Source organism: Podarcis muralis, chromosome 18, assembly GCF_964188315.1.
Source record: "Podarcis muralis chromosome 18, rPodMur119.hap1.1, whole genome shotgun sequence".
In the NCBI taxonomy this organism is placed as follows: Eukaryota; Metazoa; Chordata; class Lepidosauria; order Squamata; family Lacertidae; genus Podarcis; species Podarcis muralis.
The window spans coordinates 10984163-11005648 of NC_135672.1; the positions used below are offsets into that span (position 1 = coordinate 10984163).

At 50.6% G+C, this 21486-nt stretch overlaps 1 protein-coding gene across 2 annotated transcripts in view; it reads left to right on the forward strand.

Moving 5' to 3' along the window:
* Window positions 1-174: 174 nt before the first annotated feature.
* The window catches only part of PWWP3A (PWWP domain containing 3A, DNA repair factor), a 22094-nt gene continuing 782 nt past the window's right edge, over window positions 175-21486 (forward strand). The window contains exons 1-14 of one of the 2 annotated variants that reach the window (XM_028713531.2): window positions 175-343; window positions 4916-5046; window positions 6382-6473; window positions 6967-7061; window positions 8806-9609; window positions 11338-11448; window positions 13153-13223; window positions 13329-13405; window positions 14833-14893; window positions 15055-15130; window positions 16701-16751; window positions 18144-18574; window positions 19752-19840; window positions 21300-21486. The exon at window positions 21300-21486 is cut by the window's right edge and continues 782 nt beyond it. In XM_028713531.2, the coding sequence (XP_028569364.2) occupies window positions 4990-5046; window positions 6382-6473; window positions 6967-7061; window positions 8806-9609; window positions 11338-11448; window positions 13153-13223; window positions 13329-13405; window positions 14833-14893; window positions 15055-15130; window positions 16701-16751; window positions 18144-18574; window positions 19752-19840; window positions 21300-21390 (2106 nt within the window). In that variant the 5' untranslated portion in view covers window positions 175-343; window positions 4916-4989 and the 3' untranslated portion in view covers window positions 21391-21486. Of the gene's footprint in view, window positions 344-472; window positions 610-4915; window positions 5047-6381; window positions 6474-6966; window positions 7062-8805; window positions 9610-11337; window positions 11449-13152; window positions 13224-13328; window positions 13406-14832; window positions 14894-15054; window positions 15131-16700; window positions 16752-18143; window positions 18575-19751; window positions 19841-21299 lie in introns of those variants that run through there. The other variant, XM_028713530.2, reaches the window with a different exon arrangement.

Consider the following 21486-nt stretch of genomic DNA (forward strand, 5'->3'; position numbering starts at 1 on the left):
CCGCCCGCTTTCAAAGCGCGAGCGGACGACCGTTGGTCAAAAACAGCCTCCTCGCGCGAGGAAGGGGAAAGCGCAAGCGCAAAAGCCGCAGACTTCGAGGGGCGGAGCTTGGAAACGGGAACTGCTCCCCCCCCCCGCGCGCGCGCGCCGGCGAGTGACGTCGCATTCTCCATCCTGATTGGCCAGAGGGCTAACAGAAAGCGTTCCGCATTTGCTCTTCTGGAGGCGGTACGCAAACAAGCCGCCGCCATGGCGACCCCCCTAAACTCCTCCCCCTTCTCCCGTCCACCGCGTCCTGATTGGTCGCTTGCGCATCTCGCGGGAGCGGAGGCGGTTTGGTGAGGTAAGTTGGGCGTCCGTGGGAAGGGGGAGGGGGGGCGGACGAATCCCTCGCGCGGATTGGCTGGGCGGAGAGAGGGGAGGCGGGGCGAGGCAAGGAAGTCTCCAATCAACGGCGAGGAACGGAGTAAGGAGGAGGGGCGAGGGGCGGGGCCTGTCAACCTCGCGTCAACGACCGAAAGGGAAGAGGGAAGACGAAACCCCCTCAAAATCCAGACGGTCCCGAGGCGTGGCAGGTTCGAATCCCGCCTCGTCGTGAGGGGGCCTGAGGTAAATAATGAATTAATAACGATAGTTTAAAAGGAATTCGCCGGGAGGGGGCTGTTGGTGAGGAAAACCTATGACTGTATTATTATTATTATCATTCCAGGAAGTGAGAGTTCCCCATCCCATAATACGCCCCTCGACCCTCACGCAGCCCGCCAATCTCACCCCCATAATGGGGGGGCTGTCTCAAGAAAACGGGGTGAGGGTGGGGGGGGGCTCAAAGAAAATGGGGTGAGGGGGACTGAAATCCCCTCCCTTTTATTATTTTTTTTTTTTTATTATTATTATTATTATTATTATTATTATTATTATTATTTATTAATTAGATTTAATATTGTTATTGTTTAGTCGTGTCCGCCTTCTTGATGGTCCAGCTCTCACTTCCATACATCCCTGCTGGGAAAACCAGAGCTTTACAGTGGTACCTCGGGTTAAGTACTTAATTCGTTCTGAACCTGAAACTGTTCTTAACCTGAAGCACCACTTTAGCTCATGGTTGCCTCCTGCTGCTGCCGGAGCACGATTTCTGTTCTCGTCCTGAAGCAAAGTTCTTAACCTGAAGCACTATTTCTGGGCTAGCGGAGTCTGTAACCTGAAGCGTATGTAACCTGAAGCGTATGTAATCTGAGGTACCACTGTATATAAAAATAATATATAAAGGTAAGGTGAAGGATCCCCGGACGGTTAAGTCCAGTCAAAGGCAACTACAATGGTACCTCGGGTTAAGTGCTTAATTATACAGTGGTACCTCGGGTTAAGTACTTAATTCGTTCTGAACCCGAAACTGTTCTTAACCTGAAGCACCACTTTAGCTAATGGGGCCTCCTGCTGCTGCCGGAGCACGATTTCTGTTCTCATCCTGAAGCAAAGTTCTTAACCTGAAGCACTATTTCTGGGCTAGCGGAGTCTGTAACCTGAAGCGTATGTAACCTGAAGCGTATGTAATCTGAGGTACCAGATAAAATATAAAATAATATATAAATATATATATATAAAATAATATATAAAGGTAAGGTGAAGGATCCCTGGACGGTTAAGTCCAGTCAAAGGCAACTACAGTGGTACCTCGGGTTAAGTACTTACGGTAATTTGTTCCGGAGGTCCGTTCTTAACCTAAAACTGTTCTTAACCTGAAGCACCACTTTAGCTCATGGTTGCCTCCTGCTGCTGCCGGAGCACGATTTCTGTTCTCGTCCTGAAGCAAAGTTCTTAACCTGAGGTACTATTTCTGGCTTAGCGGAGTCTGTAACCTGAAGCGTCTGTAACCCGAGGTACCACTGTATTGTTTCATTCTGGCGGTCACACACACACACGCACACACAAAATGCAAGAGGAATTACACCGGACTTGACTAGGTAGGAACAGACCATAGCTTTGGAATATACCAATGCATACAGTGGTACCTCGGGTTAAGAACTTAATTCGTTCCGGAGGTCCGCTCTTAACCTGAAACTGTTCTTAACCTGAAGCACCACTTTAGCTAATGGGGCCTCCTGCTGCTGCCGCACCGCTGGAGCACGATTTCTGTTCTCGTCCTGAAGCAAAGTTCTTAAGCCCGAGGTACTATTTCTGGCTTAGCGGAGTCTGTAACCTGAAGCGTCTGTAACCCGAGGTACCACTGAATTGTTTCATTCTGGCGGTCTCTCATAGAAAGGCTGGAGTAAAAGCTGCAAGCCTGTTTGCGTCTGATACAAAGTGATCTAGCATGTGTCTTCCACACTGAGGTTCCAGGTTGAGTTACAATGTTTGATAAACATTACAGCAACTTGCAATCGTGAAAACAAGGTGGGTCCTGCGACCCTCAAAGGCCAGGATAAATAGGTGCGTCTTCAGGAAGCTGTAGAATGAAGGCGCAAAGCACACCTTAGTGAGGAGGGAGTCCCACATCTTAGGGGCCACCACAGAGAAGGACCTCTGGTCTCCTGGGCCACTGGCCCCCCCAAACTTCTGATAGTGGAGAAACTACCGAGAGGGCTTCCTCCGCTGACTTCAGGACCTTAAGAGGGTCCATAGGGCAGGACTTCAGATATTTGCGCATGAGTGTGCGCGCACACACACACACACGCACATATATACCGGTATATAAAATGCAAGAGGAATTACACCGGAATTGACTAGGTAGGAACAGACCATAGCTTTGGAATATACCAATGCATACCGTGGTACCTCGGGTTAAGAACTTAATTCGTTCCGGAGGTCCGTTCTTAACCTGAAACTGTTCTTAACCTGAAGCGCCACTTTAGCTCATGGGGCCTCCCGCTGCCGCCGCGCCGCCGGAGCACGATTTCTGTTCTCATGCTGAAGCAAAGTTCTTAACCTGAGGTACTATTTCTGGGTTAGTGGAGTCTGTAACCTGAAGCGTATGTAACCTGAAGTGTATGTAACGCAAGGTACCACTGTATCATCATCATCATTATTATTATTATCATAATATGGGAAAACCATAGCTTGAACTACAGTGGTACCTCGGGTTACAGACGCTTCAGGTTACATATGCTTCAGGTTACAGATTCCGCTAACCCAGAAATAGTGCTTCAGGTTAAGAACTTTGCTTCAGGATGAGAACAGCAATCGTGCTCCGGCGGCGCAGCGGCAGCGGGAGGCCCCATTAGCTAAAGTGATGCTTCAGGTTAAGAACAGTTTCAGGTTAAGTACGGAACATATTAAGTACTTAACCTGAGGTACCACTGTAATTGAGGAGCTTTTGCCACTTTGTAACTCAGCCATGTTTTTCTTGCCAGTGCAACTTTTCTGACTGATGTATCCAAAAGCACACGAACCTGACCTGTGAAGGGTTTGCAATTTTTTTGTTTTGCTGTTTTAATTTTTATTGAAGTTACTTGCAACACACATCTACTACAATAACTACTAAAACAAACAAATCCACCGCCATAACATTTAAAACGAAACAAACTTAACAACAGTACACTTCCAACAAGGAAGAAAACATAAAGAGAAATAAAAGACTTCCTTTATCCTGTACGCGGCTTCCTTATTTACTTCTTATAAACTGTTTGTAAGTTTTAACCAAACATGCGGTCCTTTCCTGTGCTGGAAGAAGAAAAGGGAAGTTTTGGAACTCAGAAGGAGATGCTTTAAAGGTCTTCAGGATAAGAACAGAAATCGTGCTCCGACAGCATGGTGGCAGCACGAGGCCCCATTAGCTAAAGTGGTGCTTCAGGTTAAGAAAAGTTTCAGGTTAAGTACAGACCTCCGGAACAAATTAAGTACTTAACCCGAGGTACCACTGTATACGGACCTTTGTCGGCAAGGATTGTCCTAATACATATACTTTTGTTGTTGTTTAGTCGTGTCCGCCTCTTTTGTGACCCCCTGGACCAGAGCATGCCAGGCCCTCCTGTCTTCCGCTACCTCCCGCAGTTTGGTCAGACTCACGCTGGTAGCTTCAAGAACACTGTCCCACCATCTCGTCCTCTGTCGTCCCCTTCTCCTTGCGCCCTCCATCTTTCCCAACAGCAGGGTCTTTTCCAGGGAGTCTTCTCATGAGGTGGCCAAAGTAATTTCGTGACTGCTGTCACCATCTGCAATGATCATGGAGCCCAAGAAAGTAAAATCTCTCACTGCCGCCATTTTTCCCACTTCTATTTGCCAGAACGTGATGGGACCAGTGGCCATGATCATTGTTTTTTTGATGTTGAGCTTCAGACCATATTAAACTCCATGGACAATAACAACACAAAAAATTTTAAGGGACGCAGGAGGTGCTGTGGTCTAAAGGACAGATTGTGAAGCTGAGGCTCCAATACTTTGGCCACCTCACGAGAAGAGAAGACTCCCTGGAAAAGACCCTGATGTTGGGAAAGATGGAGGGCGCAAGGAGAAGGGGACGACAGAGGACGAGATGGTGGGACAGTGTTCTCAAAGCTACCAGTGTGAGTTTGACCAAACTGCGGGAGGCAGTGGAAGACAGGAGGGCCTGGCGTGCTCTGGACCAGGGGGTCACGAAGAGGCGGACACGACTAAACAACAACAACAACAACATACCGCCCTTAATCAGTTCATAGGGTAAAAAAAACAGTCAAAGGCGCTTTATTGCGCTGGTGGGAGATATCTAGGTTCATTTATTACTGATATTATCATTATGAGGTTTGATGAGAGTCTTGATGTGAGTACAGGACACTGGGCTGGCCTGATCCAGTTACCCTCTTCTTAGGTTCTCCATTGGACGAGGCTGCTTTTCACAGAATCGGAGAGTCAGAAGGCACTCCAAGCGTCGCCTAGTCCCTGCAGTGCGGGAACCGCCGTTTTACAAGCGAAGGCGCGCTAACGGGATATTTTGTCTTTTCAGATCCTTGAACCCTGGCGGTCACCAGCCCTCGCCTGAAATCCTCGCTTGCCCGCTATCCTCCATGAACGGCAACCATGAAGAAGGCAAAGTACATCCTTTGCACGTGGAAAAAACGGTGGTGGCCTGCAAAGGTGATATTAATTTGGAAAGCTCGGGACCTTTTTATCTCCTTTCTGTTTGCTCTTCTCTCCATCTCTATCAGTGGCTGCTATGGGAAGGCGATCAGTATATCAGTATATCTGAAGGAGTGTCTCCACCCCCATCGTTCTGCCCAGACACTGAGATCCATCTCCGAGGGCCTTCTGGTGGTTCCCTCCCTGCGAGAAGCCAAGTTACAGGGAACCAGGCAGAGGGCCTTCTCGGTGGTGGCACCCACCCTGTGGAACGCCCTCCCACCAGATGTCAAAGAGAACAACAACTACCAGACTTTTAGAAGACATCTGAAGGCAGCCCTGTTTAGGGAAGCTTTCAATGTTTGATGTATTATAGTATTTTAATATTTTTTTGGAAGCCGCCCAGAGTGGCTGGGGAAGCCCAGCCAGATGAGCGGGGTATAAATAATAAATTATTATTATTATTATTATTATTATTATTATTACTACTACTACTACTATGCCATGTCAGGATGTTGGAGGAAGTTTAGGATACCCGTGGTATTTCCCCCCGATGTATAGCAGGGGGTCTCTGGCAGCATTGAAGGGTTGTCCCACCAGCAGGCCTCCCCCCCACTTGGATCGGGGCCCAAGCGGCTTCCTGCGGCCCCTCAGCCAATTTATTTAGTTAAAGGTGTTCCTTCTTTATTTAAAGGTGAACCTGCTTTTGCCAACTGGGGCTCCTTCAGGAGAAAGGGCAGGTTATAATTCAATAAATTAAAAAAATCAGATATGTCTCTTCTTCTTATCTATTATTTATTGAATTTATATACCGCCCTATACCCAGAGGTCTCATGGCGGTTCACAGAAAAGGAAAGGAGTAAGAGAAAAATATTAAGACTGAAATCCTAAGCACGTTTATTTGGAAGTAAGTTCCACGCAAATAAATGTGGAATATCAGCATTAAGTGAACTGTATCCTACAGTTCCCTGCATTGGAGTTGAAATTAGCTTGCGCGCAAATGGTAACGGCGATGACAGTAGCGCAAAGAAAAAGAACACAACTTATGTTTTCGCTTGCACGTTAGGCCTGGGTACCCACAGCACTTCCAGGATCACTTTTTTTAAAAAAATAATCCACAATTTTCAAATAGACGCATAGGCACCATTCTGTGACCCCCATCGCTATTCCAGAATTAAATGTTCACTCTACTATTTCAAGTGATAAGATTACTTAAAGTAAAGGTAATTATTTACCTTTATTATTAGCGGGACCCCCATCTTTTTCTTGTATTTACACCGTTCTGTTTTGTTGAGACCTGCCCCGTGGGACCTTAATGTTAAAAAATGTATGTTGCGTTCCTGAATCCTTCAGGTTTTGTCCGCCGGCCGGACTTCCAGAAGGCGACAAGATCCGAAGAGCACGCCGAGAACCCTTCTGGTTGAAATTCTCTGCCTGAATAAACAGTTAAGTTGCACGTCCAGCATCTCAAGCTCCCTTGTTGCAGTTGAACGCTGCTGGACGGGATCACGGTATGGTGGGGGTAAGGGCGTGGGTGGCGCTGTGGTCTAAACCACTGAGCCTCTTGGGCTTGCCAATCGGAAGGTCGGCGATTCGAATCCCTGCGACGGGGTGAGCTCCTGTTGCTCTGTCCCAGCTCCTGCCAAACTAGCAGTTTGAAAGCACACCAGCGGAAGTAAATAAATAGCTATCGCTGCAGTGGGAAGGTAAACGGCATTTCCATGCGCTCTGGTTTCTGTCATGGTGTCCCATTGGTTTAGTCCTGCTGCCCACATAACCCAAAAGCTGTCTGCGGACAAACGTCTGCGGATTTCGGCCTGAAAGCGAGATGAGCGCCTCAACCCCATAGTCGCCTTTGACTGGACTTAACTGTCCAGGGGTCCTTTACCTTTAGCTTATGGTGGGGGTGTTTAACCGCTTTCTCTCACTTCTTAAAAGGATTGTTGTGCGCCACGCAGACGTCAAACCTTTGCAGGAGGAGGACATCAACAGCATCGCCTCTCGGTTAGGTGGCCAACCCGACTCCTCAGAAGGTAACCCCCGGGACACGACCTGAGCACAAGAGCCTTCTCTCCTCCCATCTCTTCCAGCGACTGGGATCCAGAATTATTTTATAACGACGATGATGATTTATTAGATTTATATACAGTGGCACCTTGGTTCTTGAACATGCTACGTTCTGGAAGTTCGAAAACCAAAGCGCGGCTTCCGATTCGCGCAGGTGCCCCGGGAACAATAGCCGACAGCCGCATCAGACATTCGACTTCCGAAAAAAGTTCACAAACCAAAGCATTTACTTCTGAGTTTGTCGCGTTCAGGTTCCGATTTGATCATCAGCTAAGCCATTTGAGAACCAAGGTTCCACTGTACCACCCTTCATAAAAAGATCTTGGGGCAGTTAACAACACAAGTGAGCAACACAAATAAATAGTTAAAGCGGGGGGGGGGGAATAACCCCTTCTTCCCAAAAACACATTTAAATGCCTGTATAATAGTAATCAGGGACGTGGGTGGTGCTGTGGGTTAAACCACAGAGCATAGGACTTGCTGATCAGAAGATTGGCGGTTCGAATCCCCGCGACGGGGTGAGCTCCCGTTGCTCGGTCCCTGCTCCTGCCAACCTAGCAGTTCGAAAGCACGTCAAAGTGCAAGTGGATAAATAGGTACCGTTCTGGCGGGAAGGTAAACGGCATTTCCGTGCGCTGCTCTGGTTCGCCAGAAGCGGCTTAGTCCTGCTGGCCACATGACCCGGAAGCTGTACACCGGCTCCCTCGGCCAATAAAGCGAGATGAGCGCCGCAACCCCAGAGTCGGCCACAACTGGACCTAATGGTCAGGGGTCCCTTTACCTTTAACCATCCAGGGGTCCTTTACCTTTTACCAAGGGTGGGGGCTACCGGTCCTTTGTGTATAGCCAAGCTGGAGGTCCAATCCTCATAGCTATCCAGCGAGGAGGGGAGCAAAATAGCTGCAAATCTCTCCTCTAGTGTTTCCATCTGGTTATGATGGTCTCGTTTGTATTCTTCCCTTTCCCTCTGCAAGCAGCTCAGAGAGGAATGACACAGGGCTGGCCAGGGTGGGGGTAGTTGAGGGCAAACTCAACTTCTGAGTCCTTTCGACGCATCTTTCGACTGGATTATTGTAACTCGCTCTACGTGGGGCTGCCCTTGAGACTGACCCAGAAACTCCAGCGGGTGCAGAATGCCGCGGTGAAACTCCTTACGGGGTCCTCGCCGCGGGATCACATTCACCCAGTGCTATACCAGCTGCACTGGCTCCCGGTGGAGTACAGGATCAGGTTTAAGGTGCTGGTTTTAACCTTTAAAGCCCTATACGGCCTAGGACCCTCGTACCTACGGACCGCCTCTCCTGGTATGTCCCAGAGAGGACCTTACGGTCTTCAAACAAAAACATCTTGGAGGTCCCGGGCCACAGAGAGGTTAGGCTGGCCTCAACCAGAGCCAGGGCTTTTTCAGCCGTGGCCCCGATCTGGTGGAACGCTCTGTCACAAGAGACTAGGGCCCTGCAGGACTTGACATCTTTCTGCAGGGCCTACAAGACAGAGCTGTTCCACCAGGCCTTTAGCCAAGGCACAGCCTGACCCCCTCCTTTGGCAATCCTCACAGAACTCTAGCCCAATGGTTGCCATGAATCTGATTTGAACTGATTTATTTTAGAATGTGGTATCATTTTACTGTTGTTAGCCGCTCCAAACCCGGCTTCGACTGGGGAGGGCGGGATAGAAATAAAATTTTATTATTTATTATTATCTCAACAGGTCAGAGCAAGAAAAACCGCAAAGCCATAGATGAGCTGCTCTACCGGCATGCTCTGCGGAATGCCCTCGATATCCTGAGCGGAAACTCCGTCTCACCCAAGGGGCGGAAAGGAAAAGCATCACCGCGGAAGGTCAGCCCCGCCGGAACGTCGCTGGGGCGTCCGCCTAAGTGTCGCCAGCTCCAGTCTCCAAGGGACCCGCACGAGGGAGAAAACATGGAGAGTTCCTTCGAGTGTTGCCTTGGCTCCAAGGCATCTCCCATCTCTAAACCACAACACTTGGGGGAGGCAGCCGGCCAGAACTGCTCCTTTTCCGAAGCAGCAACGACCGTCACCCCCCAGAAACAGCAGGAACCGTTGCCCAGATCTGACGCAGGCCGGAGGCAGCTGCGGTCCTTTCAGGAGAGGGGCGAGGGGCGCTGCCAGTCTCGGGGCAGGTCTGGCAAGGGCAGCGGCTTTCCCTTGCCAAACAGAACGAGCACCCCGGAGGCCGCCTCTCGAAAGCCCCGGCCCAGGTTCGCGAAGTCGGGCGCGGGGCCCGGGGTGCGGAAGAAACTGCTGGGCTCCCCCGCCCGATGCGTTTCAGCTGAACCAGCCAGGGGAGAGGAAGAAGGGCGATACAGCAGAGGCCCCAACGGCAGCAGGCGCCCGAAGGGAAGGCGGCAGAAACGGAGTCGAGGAAGGAGTAGTCCGGGGGACTCGAACTCCTCTGCAGAGTCTCTTTCGGGAGGCAAGGCGGGGCAGAGGCAGGATGCGTCCTTCAGCGTGAAGCAGTTCCAGCTTCTGGATTCTGAAGATGAAGAAGGTACCGTATTTTTCACCCCATAGGGCGCCCCGGCCCATAGGGCGCACCTAGGTTTTTTTTGGGGGGGGGGGGAATAAAGAAAAAAAATTATTTCCCCCCTAGGTGCGGGGCTGTGGCGGGGGAAGCTCAAGCTTCCCCCGACCCCAGCCCCCAGAACAGGCTGCTATCCGCAGGGATGCACGCAGCTCTCCGCAAGCTGTGGGAGCCCAGCGCGAACTCCCACGGGCTTCCAAGGCTTGTGGATAGCTTTCTGAAGCCTGGAGAGTGCGCACCGACCCCTCTCGCTCTCCAGGCTTCAGCGAAAGCCTGCATTCGCCCCATAGGACGCACACACATTTCCCCTTCATTTTTGGAGGGGAAAAAGTGCGTCCCATAGGGCGAAAAATATGGTAGCTTGCGTGCTTTGGCAGGGCGGAGGAAGGTGTTTGTGTGTTGCAATGGCATTGATCCTAGAATAAAGGAATTGTACAGTTGGGAAGAGACCACGATCATCCTCTAGTCCAACCCTCTGCAATGCAGTAATCTTTTGCCCAGGGTGGGACTCGAACCCACGACCCTGAGATTTAATAATAATAATAATAATTTTTATTTATACCCCACCCTCCCCAGCCAAGGCCGGGCTCAGGGCGGCTAACAAGCAACAATAAAAGCAAGTTGAATGAATACAACTTAAAAACAAGATTAAATACAACATTAAAATATTAAAATGCAGCCTCATCACAGGAGGAGAAAGGAAAAAGAAAGAGGGGGAGGGAATCAAATTGGCTCCAAGCCCAAAGGCCAGGCGGAACAACTCTGTCTTACAGGCCCTGCGGAAAGAAGTCAGATCCTGCAGGGCCCTGGTCTCATGAGACAGAGCGTTCCACCAGGCCGGAGCCAGAGCTGAAAAGGCCCTGGCTCCGGTTGAGGCTAATCTGACTTCCTTAGGGCCCGGGAACACTGGGGTGTTGCTATTTATGGACCCTGAGGCTCTCCGTGGGGCAGACCGGGAGAGGCGGTCCCGTAGAGTCTTATGCCCCACCAGCTGAGCTATCTCTCAGGCCAGAAGGGCAGGGCTGCTCCCGCCCCACAAGTCTTCCTGACTCTGCACCTCCTGTGCGCACCTTGCAATGCACAAGTGGTTGTCTCCCTCTCCCCACTAAAGCAGCAGGTTGGTTGGTTTTTTAAGAAAAAGGAGAGGGAAAAGATCTGTGTTGTTGTTTAGTCGTTTAGTTGTGTCCGACTCTTCGTGACCCCCTGGACCAGAGCACGCCAGGCCCTCCTGTCTTCCACTGCCTCCCGCAGATTGGTCAGACTCATGCTGGTAGCTTCGAGAACACTGTCCCACCATCTCGTCCTCTGTCATCCCCTTCTCCTTGCGCCCTCCATCTTTCCCAACATCAGGGTCTTTTCCAGGGAGTCTTCTCTTCTCATGAGGTGGCCAAAGTCTTGGAGCCTCAGCTTGAGGATCTGTCCTTCCAGTGAGCACTCAGGGCTGATTTCCTTCCGAATGGAGAGGTTTGCTCTTCTTGCAGTCCATGGGACTCTCAAGAGTCTCCTCCAGCACCAGAATTCAAAAGCATCCATTCTTCGGCGATCAGCCTTCTTTATGGTCCAGCTCTCACTTCCATACATCACTACTGGGAAAACCATGGCTTGAACTGTACGGACCTTTGTTGGCAAGGTGATGAAGATCTCAGTACTCTGTTGTAAATGCTGAAATTGATGAACGCCTTTTCCTCTGGACAGGATTCGCACCTGCCTCTTCCCTGCAGCTTAGCCCCATCGGGAGGTACAGTCACAGCTCAGCTTCCAGGGATGATGAAGATGAGGAACTCCCAAGCATCCTTTTGCACCCAGGTGAGGCCCGTTCTCCATCTTTCAGCATGGCCCAGCCGCACCGGCGTTTTCCCGAGCCCAATCTTAACCTTTTAAAGCAGGCGTGGGGAGCGTTTGGCCTTTGGCCGCCAACCCTGTGAGGTACGTCAGGCTGTAAGGTGGCGATTGGCCAGGTTCACGCCTAGGGAGCTGCGTGCAGCCGAGCGGGGATTTGAAAAGTGGTCTTTCTCAGGTCCTAGTCCAGGCAATGAATGAATGAGTCTTTACAGTGGTGCCCCGCAAGACGAATGCCTCGCAAGACGGAAAACCCGCTAGACGAAAGGGTTTTCCGTGTTTGAGTTGCTTCGCAAGACGATTTTCCCTATGGGCTTGCTTCGCAAGACGGAAACGTCTTGCAAGTCTTGCGTTTCCCCCCCCCCCCCCGCTTCCCCCCCTTTTTCCAAGCCGCTAAGCCGCTAATAGCCTTTTAGCAGCTAAGCCTTTAATAGCCGCTAAACCGCTAATAGCGCTAATCCGCTAAGCCGCTAATAGGGTTGCTTCGCAAGACGAAAAAAACCGCTAGACGAAGAGAATCGCGGAACGGATTCTTTTCGTCTTGCGAGGCACCACTGTATTTGCGTCGGCCATAGCAATAAAACAACAATACGATATACAAAGAATAGAAATAAAAAGTCAGTTATATAAAATACATTTTGGGGTTTTGAATCAATAGTGGATCTGATTTTGATTGCCCCAGCAAAACGCCTTGCCACCTTTGCTGTCACCTGCTCATCTTGATCTGCCAAGAGAAAGGACACGGTGGCAGTGGCTGGGTGATCCGGAATGGGCAACAAAAAAGGGGTTGATAATCTCATTCCTCAAGTCTTTATCAAGAGGGCAAGCCAGAAGGCCATGCACCCCCGATTCGGGACTGCCATCTCCACAGGGACAAAAGCGTTTTTCGTGTGGAATCTGTTGGAGGTCCTAGTCCAGCAATCTGTAGCCACTACCCCACACCTCCTGAGAACCAGTCAGAACCCTCTGTAATATCTCCCCTGGCAGGATAACAGAATCTCTTTTTTTAACAAAAAAGATGATGTCCCTTAAATTTCCCGGGTTTCAAAGGAAGCAGCTCCTCTCCCTCCCTCCCTGCTGGCCAGGGAGGAGGGAGGCTCCAACTGTCTTGCTTGGCTGCGTTGCTCACCCAATAAGGAATCTAAGAACGACTGGGGGGTGGAGCTTGCATGCCTTGTGCCAATCAAATCGGCCGCATTGCCTGGGGACTCGCCTTTGCTCAGCGCTTCCCAGCGGAGAGGTGATGGTGGTTTTCCTTGCTGCGTCCCCTTTGCCGGGTTGCTGCGCTGTGGGAACCACTGCTTGAGGCTTCGTTGGGCTGCTGGCTGGGCTTTCTGCCTTTGGCTCGGAGGGGCTCAGAAGTCGAACATACCTGTGCCCCAAAAATCCCTTATTTTGGCTGCTGATCCCTTATTTTCGAGGCTGCTGGTCCCTTATTTTCAAGGCTGCTGGTCCCTTATTTTCAAATCTGTAAGTTGACAGCTGTGCTGAAAGGCTGTGGCTGACCCCCACGGTCACACCCAGCAAGCCCCATGGCCCAGTGGAGTTCCGAACCCTGGTCTCCCAGGTCCTAGTCCGATAGTCTAACCACTACACCACGCTGCCTTAACCCGGAAGGGAAGGGAAATTCCCCGTTCCGGCCTCCAACCTCTGTTTCCGTTCTGCCTTTAGAGCCCTGTACCATCAAAGCCGGGATGCTGGTTTGGTGCAGAATGCCAAGACAACCTTTTTGGCCTGCGGTGGTAAGAATAAAAACGTTCTGTCTTGTTGCATCTTTGTGGAAGGGGGCTGTTCTTCCTGCAAGGGGATGGGGTAGGCATGAAACAGGGGTTTTCTCTTCCCGGCAGGTGAAAAGAGTGCAGCAGAAAGCCAGGAAGGCCAACGTCATCCTCATCCAGGACACTTTGAGCGTGAAATCCAAAGGGTAAGTTCTGATCACCCATTGGCTGAGCTGCTCTGATGCCCGGCATGTTCACAGAGCTTTCTCTAAACTGCTCCTACAGGCAACGGCAGAAAAAAAGCTACTTATTTCTGCTCTCCTTTCTCAGCAAGGAGTGTTGGGTGTAGGTCTGAATTCGAAACCCTTCTCACCCATTGCTGAATAAATTAATAATAATAATAATAATAATAATAATTTATATCCTGCTCTCCCCAGCCGAAGCTGGGCTCAGAGCGGCTAACAACAGCAAAATGATACAACATTCTAAAATCATTTCATTATAAAACCAGTTCAAATCAGATTACAGTGGTACCTCGCAAGACGAATGCCTCGCAAGACGGAAAACTCGCTAGACGAAAGGGTTTTTGGTTTTTTGAGCTGCTTCGCAAGACGATTTTCCCTATGGGCTTGCTTCGCAAGACGGAAACGTCTTGCAAGTTTGTTTCCTTTTTCTTAACACCGTTAATACAGTTGCGAATTGACTTCGAGGAGCAACTCAAAGCACGCGGTGTGGTAGCCTTTTTTGAGGTTTTTGAAGAATTTGGTGATTTTTGAAGCTTTTCCAAAACTTTCCCGACACCGTGCTTCGCAAGACGGAAAAAATCGCAAGACGACAAAACTCGTGGAACGAATTAATTTCGTCTTGCGAGGCACCACTGTAATGGCAACCATTGGGCTAGAGTTCTGTGAGGATTGCCAAAGGAGGGGGTCAGGCTGTGCCCTGGCCAAAGGCCTGGTGGAACAGCTCTGTCTTGCAGGCCCTGCGGAAAGATGCCAAGTCCCGCAGGGCCTAGTCTCTTGTGACAGAGCGTTCCACCAGATCGGAGCCACAGCCGAAAAAATCCCCTGGATCTGGTTGAGGCCAGCCTAACCTCCCTGTGGCCCGGGACCTCCAAGATGTTTTTGTTTGGAGACCGTAAGTTCCTCTGTGGGACATACCAGGAGAGGCGGTCCCGTAGGTACGAGGGTCCTAGGCCGTATAGGGCTTTGAAGGTTAAAACCAGCACCTTGAACCTGATCCTGTACTCCACCGGGAGCCAATAATTTTTGGACTTGTTGTTGAGTCGTTTAGTCGTGTCCGCCTCTTCGTGACCCTATGGACCAGAGCACACCAGGCCCTCCTGTCTTCCACTGCCTCCCGCAGTTTGGTCAAACTCATGCAGGTCGCTTCGAGAACACTGTCCCACCATCTCATCCTCCGTTGTCCCCTTCTCCTTGTCCCTTCCAGGGACTGGTGTGGGTGATTTTTAGAGAACCAAAGGGGGAGAGCCCAAAAAACCCATTGGGGAACCACTGACTAAAACGCTTTGCTTCTCTCCAGTATCTAGCCATCTCTGTTCTTGCGGCCGTCAGTAAGATTTTTCCACTTGCTAACCCGTCGTATCCCTTTTCCCTCCGCCTTCCCCCTGCAGCTTCTGCACCTCCTTCAGAAACCTGAAACACTACGAATGCAAGGAGAAGGGAAAACTGATAGTAAGTTTTAAACGGCAAAGGTGTGAGCTTCTGGGGGGGGGGGGCCGCGAGATCCTTGGTTTCCGCTCTGCATTTGTGTCTTCCACAAAAAGCACTGCTTGTGTTCCCCAAGGAAGATAATATTCTGTTTCCTTTCCGTTTTGCTATGATTTTGCCCCCAGGCCAGAGCCAAAGAGAGTCACCCTCAAGATATCGACTGGTGCATCAAGTTGATAACAGACTACCTAGTTCGAGTAGGTAAGCTTAGCCAGCGGAGTGGGGCTGGGGGGGGGGTGAGGAGTGTCCTCTTTTTCCAACAGCAAAAGAACTCTGTATTCTGTTTCTTCCTGCGCTGGTCCCGTGGGTTACCCGAGAGGCGAGGTCCAAGTCCGGTCCGTGGCCAAAGTTGCAACGTGGAGGCAGCCCGTAGTAGCTGAAGCTGGGTGCAGGGCAGGGAGTCGGGTGAAGTCAGTAACAGGCTTGCAAGCAGGGAGTTGGGTGAGGTCAGGAGCTCAGGCAGGAAAGCAGGACAGGGTTCAGGCAGGAACTAGCAACCAACAATGTTGTTCCCGCAACTTGGGACTGGGGCTGGCCGGCTTTTATCTGCTCCGAGGCATAGGGCGGCCCCGATCCTCTGGTGACTCGCCTCTCCTGGCCTGGAGGCGAGCACTCCTCCTGCAGGAACTTAGTTCCCTCCGCCTCTCTGCCCTGAGCCTCTGCAGCTCAGGAGAGGCTGGAGGGTTACCAGACCCAGAGGCAACCTCAGCTCCCTCTGACGGGGCTGAGAGTGGAGCACCTGCAGGCAATGGGTCCTCCATCACCTCAGGAGCCACAGCAGACTCACCTGAGGACCCAGCACAGGTGAGGACCCTTCAGGCTCAAGCCCCAACCCCGGCTCAGCTGGTTCTGGAGGCGGTGAATGCTGTGCAGGCTGGGATCCCTCAGGTTCAGCATCCGAGTCCGAATCCCAGGCCATCCCACTTCCTCTCTGCAGCTCCATGTCTTTCTTTTTATTTCTTTTTATTTGTTTCATAAAGCTTCCTATATCTCTTGATTGTGTAAAATCAGCCGCAGAGGCGCCGCACAAAAGGAAAGGGGAGCTGGGAGGGAGGAGGAAGAAAGCAAGCTCTTGTAATGGCCAGGTTGGGGGAGTTCAAGGGGAGGAGGAGATTGAAGCGGATTCTCAGCAGAGCCAATGAAGCCACATGACAGACCCATCTCTCTTCCCCCCCCCCCCACTGAATAGCCTTGTGGCTGTCGGCAAGTAAATAAGAGTTTATTGTACAGTGGTACCTCGGTTTTCAAGCGTCTCGGGAGCCAAACGTTTTGGTTTTCGAATGCCGAAAACCCAGAAGTAATTGCTTCCATTTTCGAACGCACCTTGGAAGCCAAACGACTTCTGCTGCGTGTTTTTCAGTTTTTCCAGTTGAACTTGCAGCCAGCCCTTTGCGCCTCGGTTTTCGAACGTTTCGGAAGTATAACGGTCTTCCGGAACGGATTACGTTCGAGAACCGAGGTACCACTGTACCAGCCCAAAGGCCAGGACGAAACCGTACAAACGCCATCAGAAGAAAATATATACTGTACGAATAAGCCATCAGAACCATATATTGCAAGGGAGACTGTAAAGGGAAACCTGGTGGCGTTTGGTAATGTTAGAGTGTGACAAAGAGACAGTGCAGAAGTTCACTCAATGTCTGACCAGTCAAGCCTTGCTTTTAAGTCCACGGTCGGCTTGGGAACAAAGTTCTGCGACGGCGTGACATAACTTGAAATCTCCAAAATGGGATTTAGTCGAGAAACCTTCCTCTTCTCTTCCTGTCCCCAGGCTGCGAATCTTTCACGGGGTCCTTCCTGGAGTATTACGCCCACGAGATGAGTGAGTAGTTCATTGCCTATTAAAACGCGCTGCTTTGATTAAGTTTCCTAAGGAAGGACCAAAATCAAAGAAGGTTCCCTTTGCATGTACACACACAGCCAAGACCTCACTGTCTCCCAATTTTTGTTTTTTTAAAAGTTCCTTTGGGGGATTGGGGGTCTGTGGCTTCTTGGGACGTGGATCTGCAGTAGGTCTTTTGCTTCTGGGGCAGTGAGACAAGTCCTAGCCATTGTCAGTCTCCTCTCCTGCAAAATGGGTACTGTCCACGTGTTTCTTCTCCATAGCATGTCCCTTCCTGTCCAGTTTCGATGTTTCACCGGAGGGATGGGGAAGAAGGAACGTAATATTTGGCCCTCCTTCGTGTGCCTCCTCCTCGAAAGGTCCAGAGGGTGGCAACACGAGTACGGGGCCTTCTCTGCAGTGGCTCCCCGTCTGGCATGCTCTCCTCAGGGAAGTTCGTCTGACACCTTCACTATACACCTTTAGGCACTAGGCTAAAACGTTCCTTTTTAACCTGGCCTTTGGCTGACCTGATCAACACCCCATACCCTTTTAAAACGCGGCTCTTTTGAGGGGTGGCGTTATTGTATTTTTATTTTATATATTGTGATTTATTTATTTTTTGAACCGCCCTGAGACCTCCAGGTATAGGGCGGTTTATAAATTCAATAAATGAATGAATCTTTGTCCATGACACCTGAGAGAAAGGCGGGCTCTTTTCTGCACCTTCCCGCAGAAACCGTGACATTGCCTTATGGAATTAAACATATTACAGTGGTGCCCCGCAAGACGAATGCCTCGCAAGACGGAAAACCCGCTAGACGAAAGGGTTTTCCGTTTCTGAGTTGCTTCGCAAGACGATTTTCCCTATGGGCTTGCTTCGCAAGACGAAACGTCTTGTTAGTCTTGCGATTTTCCCCCCGCTCCCCCCCCCTTTTTCTAAGCTGCTAATAGCCTTTTAGGAGCTTAGCCGCTAATCCTTTAATAGCCGCTAAACCGCTAATAGTGCTAATCCGCTTAGCCGCTAATGGGCTTGCTTCGCAAGACGAAAAAACCGCTAGACGAAGAGAATCGCGGAACGGATTCTTTTCGTCTTGCGAGGCACCACTGTAATTCCATAAGGTGAAGATTTAAGGATGTTAATGTTTAAGTTAAATCTCATAAGAATTGGGATTTGGAAAACCGTTCAAAGGACAGGCAATGAAATTCAACCAAGGGGAAGCGAGGAAGTCACCGAACAAAGTTAATAAGTGTAATTTTCAATAAGGCTATGATTTATGTTTGCTTGTCTTGTGTGCTTGTTTGTCTGTTTATAATATTGTGAAAACCAATAAAATTTGTGGGGGGGGGGGAAGAAACCGTGACATTGCCGTCTGCTTTTCTCCCCCCGAGGCTACTCCGTCCGAACAGGCGTCCTCCACGAACCGCCGCAGGAGAACTTTCCGGAGGCGGAGGAAGCGGACCCGGGCGAGTCGCCGTCCGAGCCGTCGCCTGCTAAGCCCCCCAGGAAAGTCCTCCCGGACCGGGCCCGTGCTGCCCGGGACAAGGCCAACGAGCGCATCGTCGAGTTCATCGTGAAGTCCAAGGGGGCGGACGACCACCTCCGCTCCATCCTAAGGAGGAAGAAGCCGTCGCGCTGGTTCAGCGACTTCGGCGTCGCCCGGCCGTACCTGCCCTGCATAGAGATTTACCTGGAGGATGACCACCAACAGGAACTGGTCCTCAACTACCTGCGACGGGTTTACCAAGAGGCAGACCCCAAGGTGCTACCCGAAGTGAGCCGGGACAGTATCAAGTTCATCTTGGACGTCTTGTTCCCCGAGGTAAATCACAGCCTTTTTTTAAGGAGTTGGGACACAAGGAGCTGCCTGAACTGGTGCTACCAGCACTGGCTGGCAGCAGCTCTCCGGGATTTCACAGATTCCCTGAAAATGCTGCCATGGATCGGACATCTGATCCTTTGTTGTTGTTGTTTAGTCGTTTAGTCATGTCCGCCTCTTCGTGACCCCCTGGACCAGAGCACGCCAGGCACTCCTGTCTTCCACTGCCTCCCGCAGTTCGGTCAGACTCATGCTGGTAGCTTCGAGAACACTGTCCCACCATCTCGTCCTCTGTCGTCCCCTTCTCCTTGCGCCCTCCATCTTCCCCAACATCAGGTTCTTTTCCAGGGAGTCTTCTCTTCTCATGAGGTGGCCAAAGTCTTGGAGCCTCAGCTTCAGGATCTGTCCTTCCAGTGAGCACTCAGGGCTGATTTCCTTCCGAATGGATGCGTTTGATCTTCTTGCAGTCCATGGGACTCTCAAGAGTCTCCTCCAGCACCAGAATTCAAAAGCATCAATATGGGATCCTTAGCGCCACGCTACTAAGCTGTGGTTCTCCCCCTAAAGACAAACTAAGATTCTAGTCCTAACGATTTTGAATAAGGTGCCGATTTTACACAAGGTCAGTTAGATCCTCGGTCAATATTGCCCACACTGGCTGGCAGTGGCTCTCCAGGGTCTCAGCCCTACCTGGAGATCAAACTTTCTGCATGCAAAAGGTGTGCTCTAACCACTGAGCCACAGCCCTTCCTTTGCATTCCAGAACCCTTCATGAATGTGTCAAACATAAAAAGGTAAAGGGACCCCTGACCATTAGGTCCAGTCGTGGCTGACTCTGGGGTTGCGGCGCTCATCTCGCTTTACTGGCCAAGGGAGCCGGCGTACAGCTTCCGGGTCATGTGGCCAGCAGGACTAAGTCGCTTCTGGCGAACCAGAGCAGCGCACGGAAACACCGTTTACCTTCCTGCCAGAGCGGTACCTATTTATCTGCTTGCACTTTGACGTGCTTTCGAACTGCTAGGTTGGCAGGAGCAGGGACCAAGCAATGGGAGCTCACCCCGTCATCGCGGGGATTCGAACCAACGACCTTCTGATCGGCAAGTCCTAGGCTCTGCGGTTTAACCCACAGCGCCACCCTGTGTCAAATATACTTGCAAATTTTCTTTCGCTTCGCCCCCAGGCCATCATCTATGCCATTTCAGCCGTGGACCATATCGACTACAAGAAAGCCGAAGAGATATACTTGAGAGGGCCTCTGGTGAGCCAAAGGTAACTCCTTCCATCGCTTCTTATCTATAACGGCTTTGGGGAAACTTGCAAAAAAGGGCGAGAATGCCCTAGTATTGTTGGGTTCCCCCTCTAGTTGTGGTTGGCTTTAAAAAAAGGTAAAGGTAAAGGACCCCTGGAGGTTAAGTCCAGTCAAAGGCGACTATGGGGTTGCGGCGCTCATCTCGCTTTCAGGCCGAGGGAGCTGGCATTTGTCTGCAGACAGCTTTCCGGGTCATGTGGCCAGCAGGACTAAACCGCTTCTGGTGCAATGGGACACCGTGACGGAAACCGGAGCACACGGAAACGCCGTTTACCTTCCTGCCGGAGCGGTACCTATTGATCTACTTGCACTTTGACGTGCTTTCGAACTGCTAGGTTGGCAGGAGCAGGGACCGAGCAACGGGAGCTCACCCCGTCATTGCAGGGATTTGAACCGCCAACCTTCCGATCGGCAAGCCCAAGAGGCTCTGTGGTTTAGACCACAGCGCCACCCTGCGCCCCCACTTGGCTTAATCATACAAATGTTTTCCACAAATGCATCTGTGGTCAGAGCAATTCAGGTAAAGAAACAGCAGCACTTCTGGCACTTTCCTCCCTGCAAGATGCCAAGGTTGCAGGGAACCAGGCAGAGGGCCTTCTCGGTGGTGGCGCCCACCCTGTGGAATGCCCTCCCATCAGACGTCAAGGAAATAAACAACTACCTGACTTTTAGAAGACCTCTGAAGGCAGCCCTGTTTAGGGAAGTTTTTGACGTTTTATCCTGTTTTTAATATTCTGTTGGGAGCCGCCCAGAGTGGCTGGGGATGCCCAGCCAGATGGGCGTTGTATAAATAATAAATTATTTTTAAAAATAAGAAATTGTCCAGTAGCACCTTAGAGACCAACTCAGTTTGTTCCGGGTATAAGCTTTCGTGTGCATGCACACTTCTTCGGACTACTTCGTGCATGCACACGAAAGCTTATATCCAGAACAAACTTTTGTTGTTGTTGTTTAGTCGTTTAGTCGTGTCCGACTCTTCGTGACCCCCTGGACCAGAGCACGCCAGGCACCTCTGTCCTCCTCTACCTCCCGCAGTTTGGTCAAACTCATGCTGGTAACCTCGAAAACACTATCCAACCATCTCGTCCTCTGTCGCCCCCTTCTCCTTGTGCCCTCCATCGTTCCCAGCATCAGTGTCTTCTCCAGGGAGTCTTCTCTTCTCATGAGGTGGTCTCTAAGGTGCTACTGGACAATTTCTTATTTTTTAAATTTATTTTGACTGCGTCAGACCAACACGGCTACCCACCTGACTCTAATAAATTATTATGTAATTCCAAATGTCCACGTCTTTGGCAAAATTTAGTCCGCTGTTGCTCCGTTAACTTCTCCACACGTTACTGTATTATTTTTTGAATCCACGAGCTTAGATTTTGTTGTGTGTGTCCCCCCCCCCCCATTTTCTGTCTCTCTATCCTTCAGGGAAAGAGAAATCTTCGAGGAAGAAATCCTAGAAAAGAAGAGGAGAAGAAATTTGCAGAGGAAGAGGCCTCCTCCGGAAGCCAGCTTGTGAAGCCTTTTCCCCTCGTCCCCGTCCCAGAGGACACAGAACAAGTTCTACATCAGACTTGTGACATGAAATAGGAAATGCGTATTCTGTATAGGACAC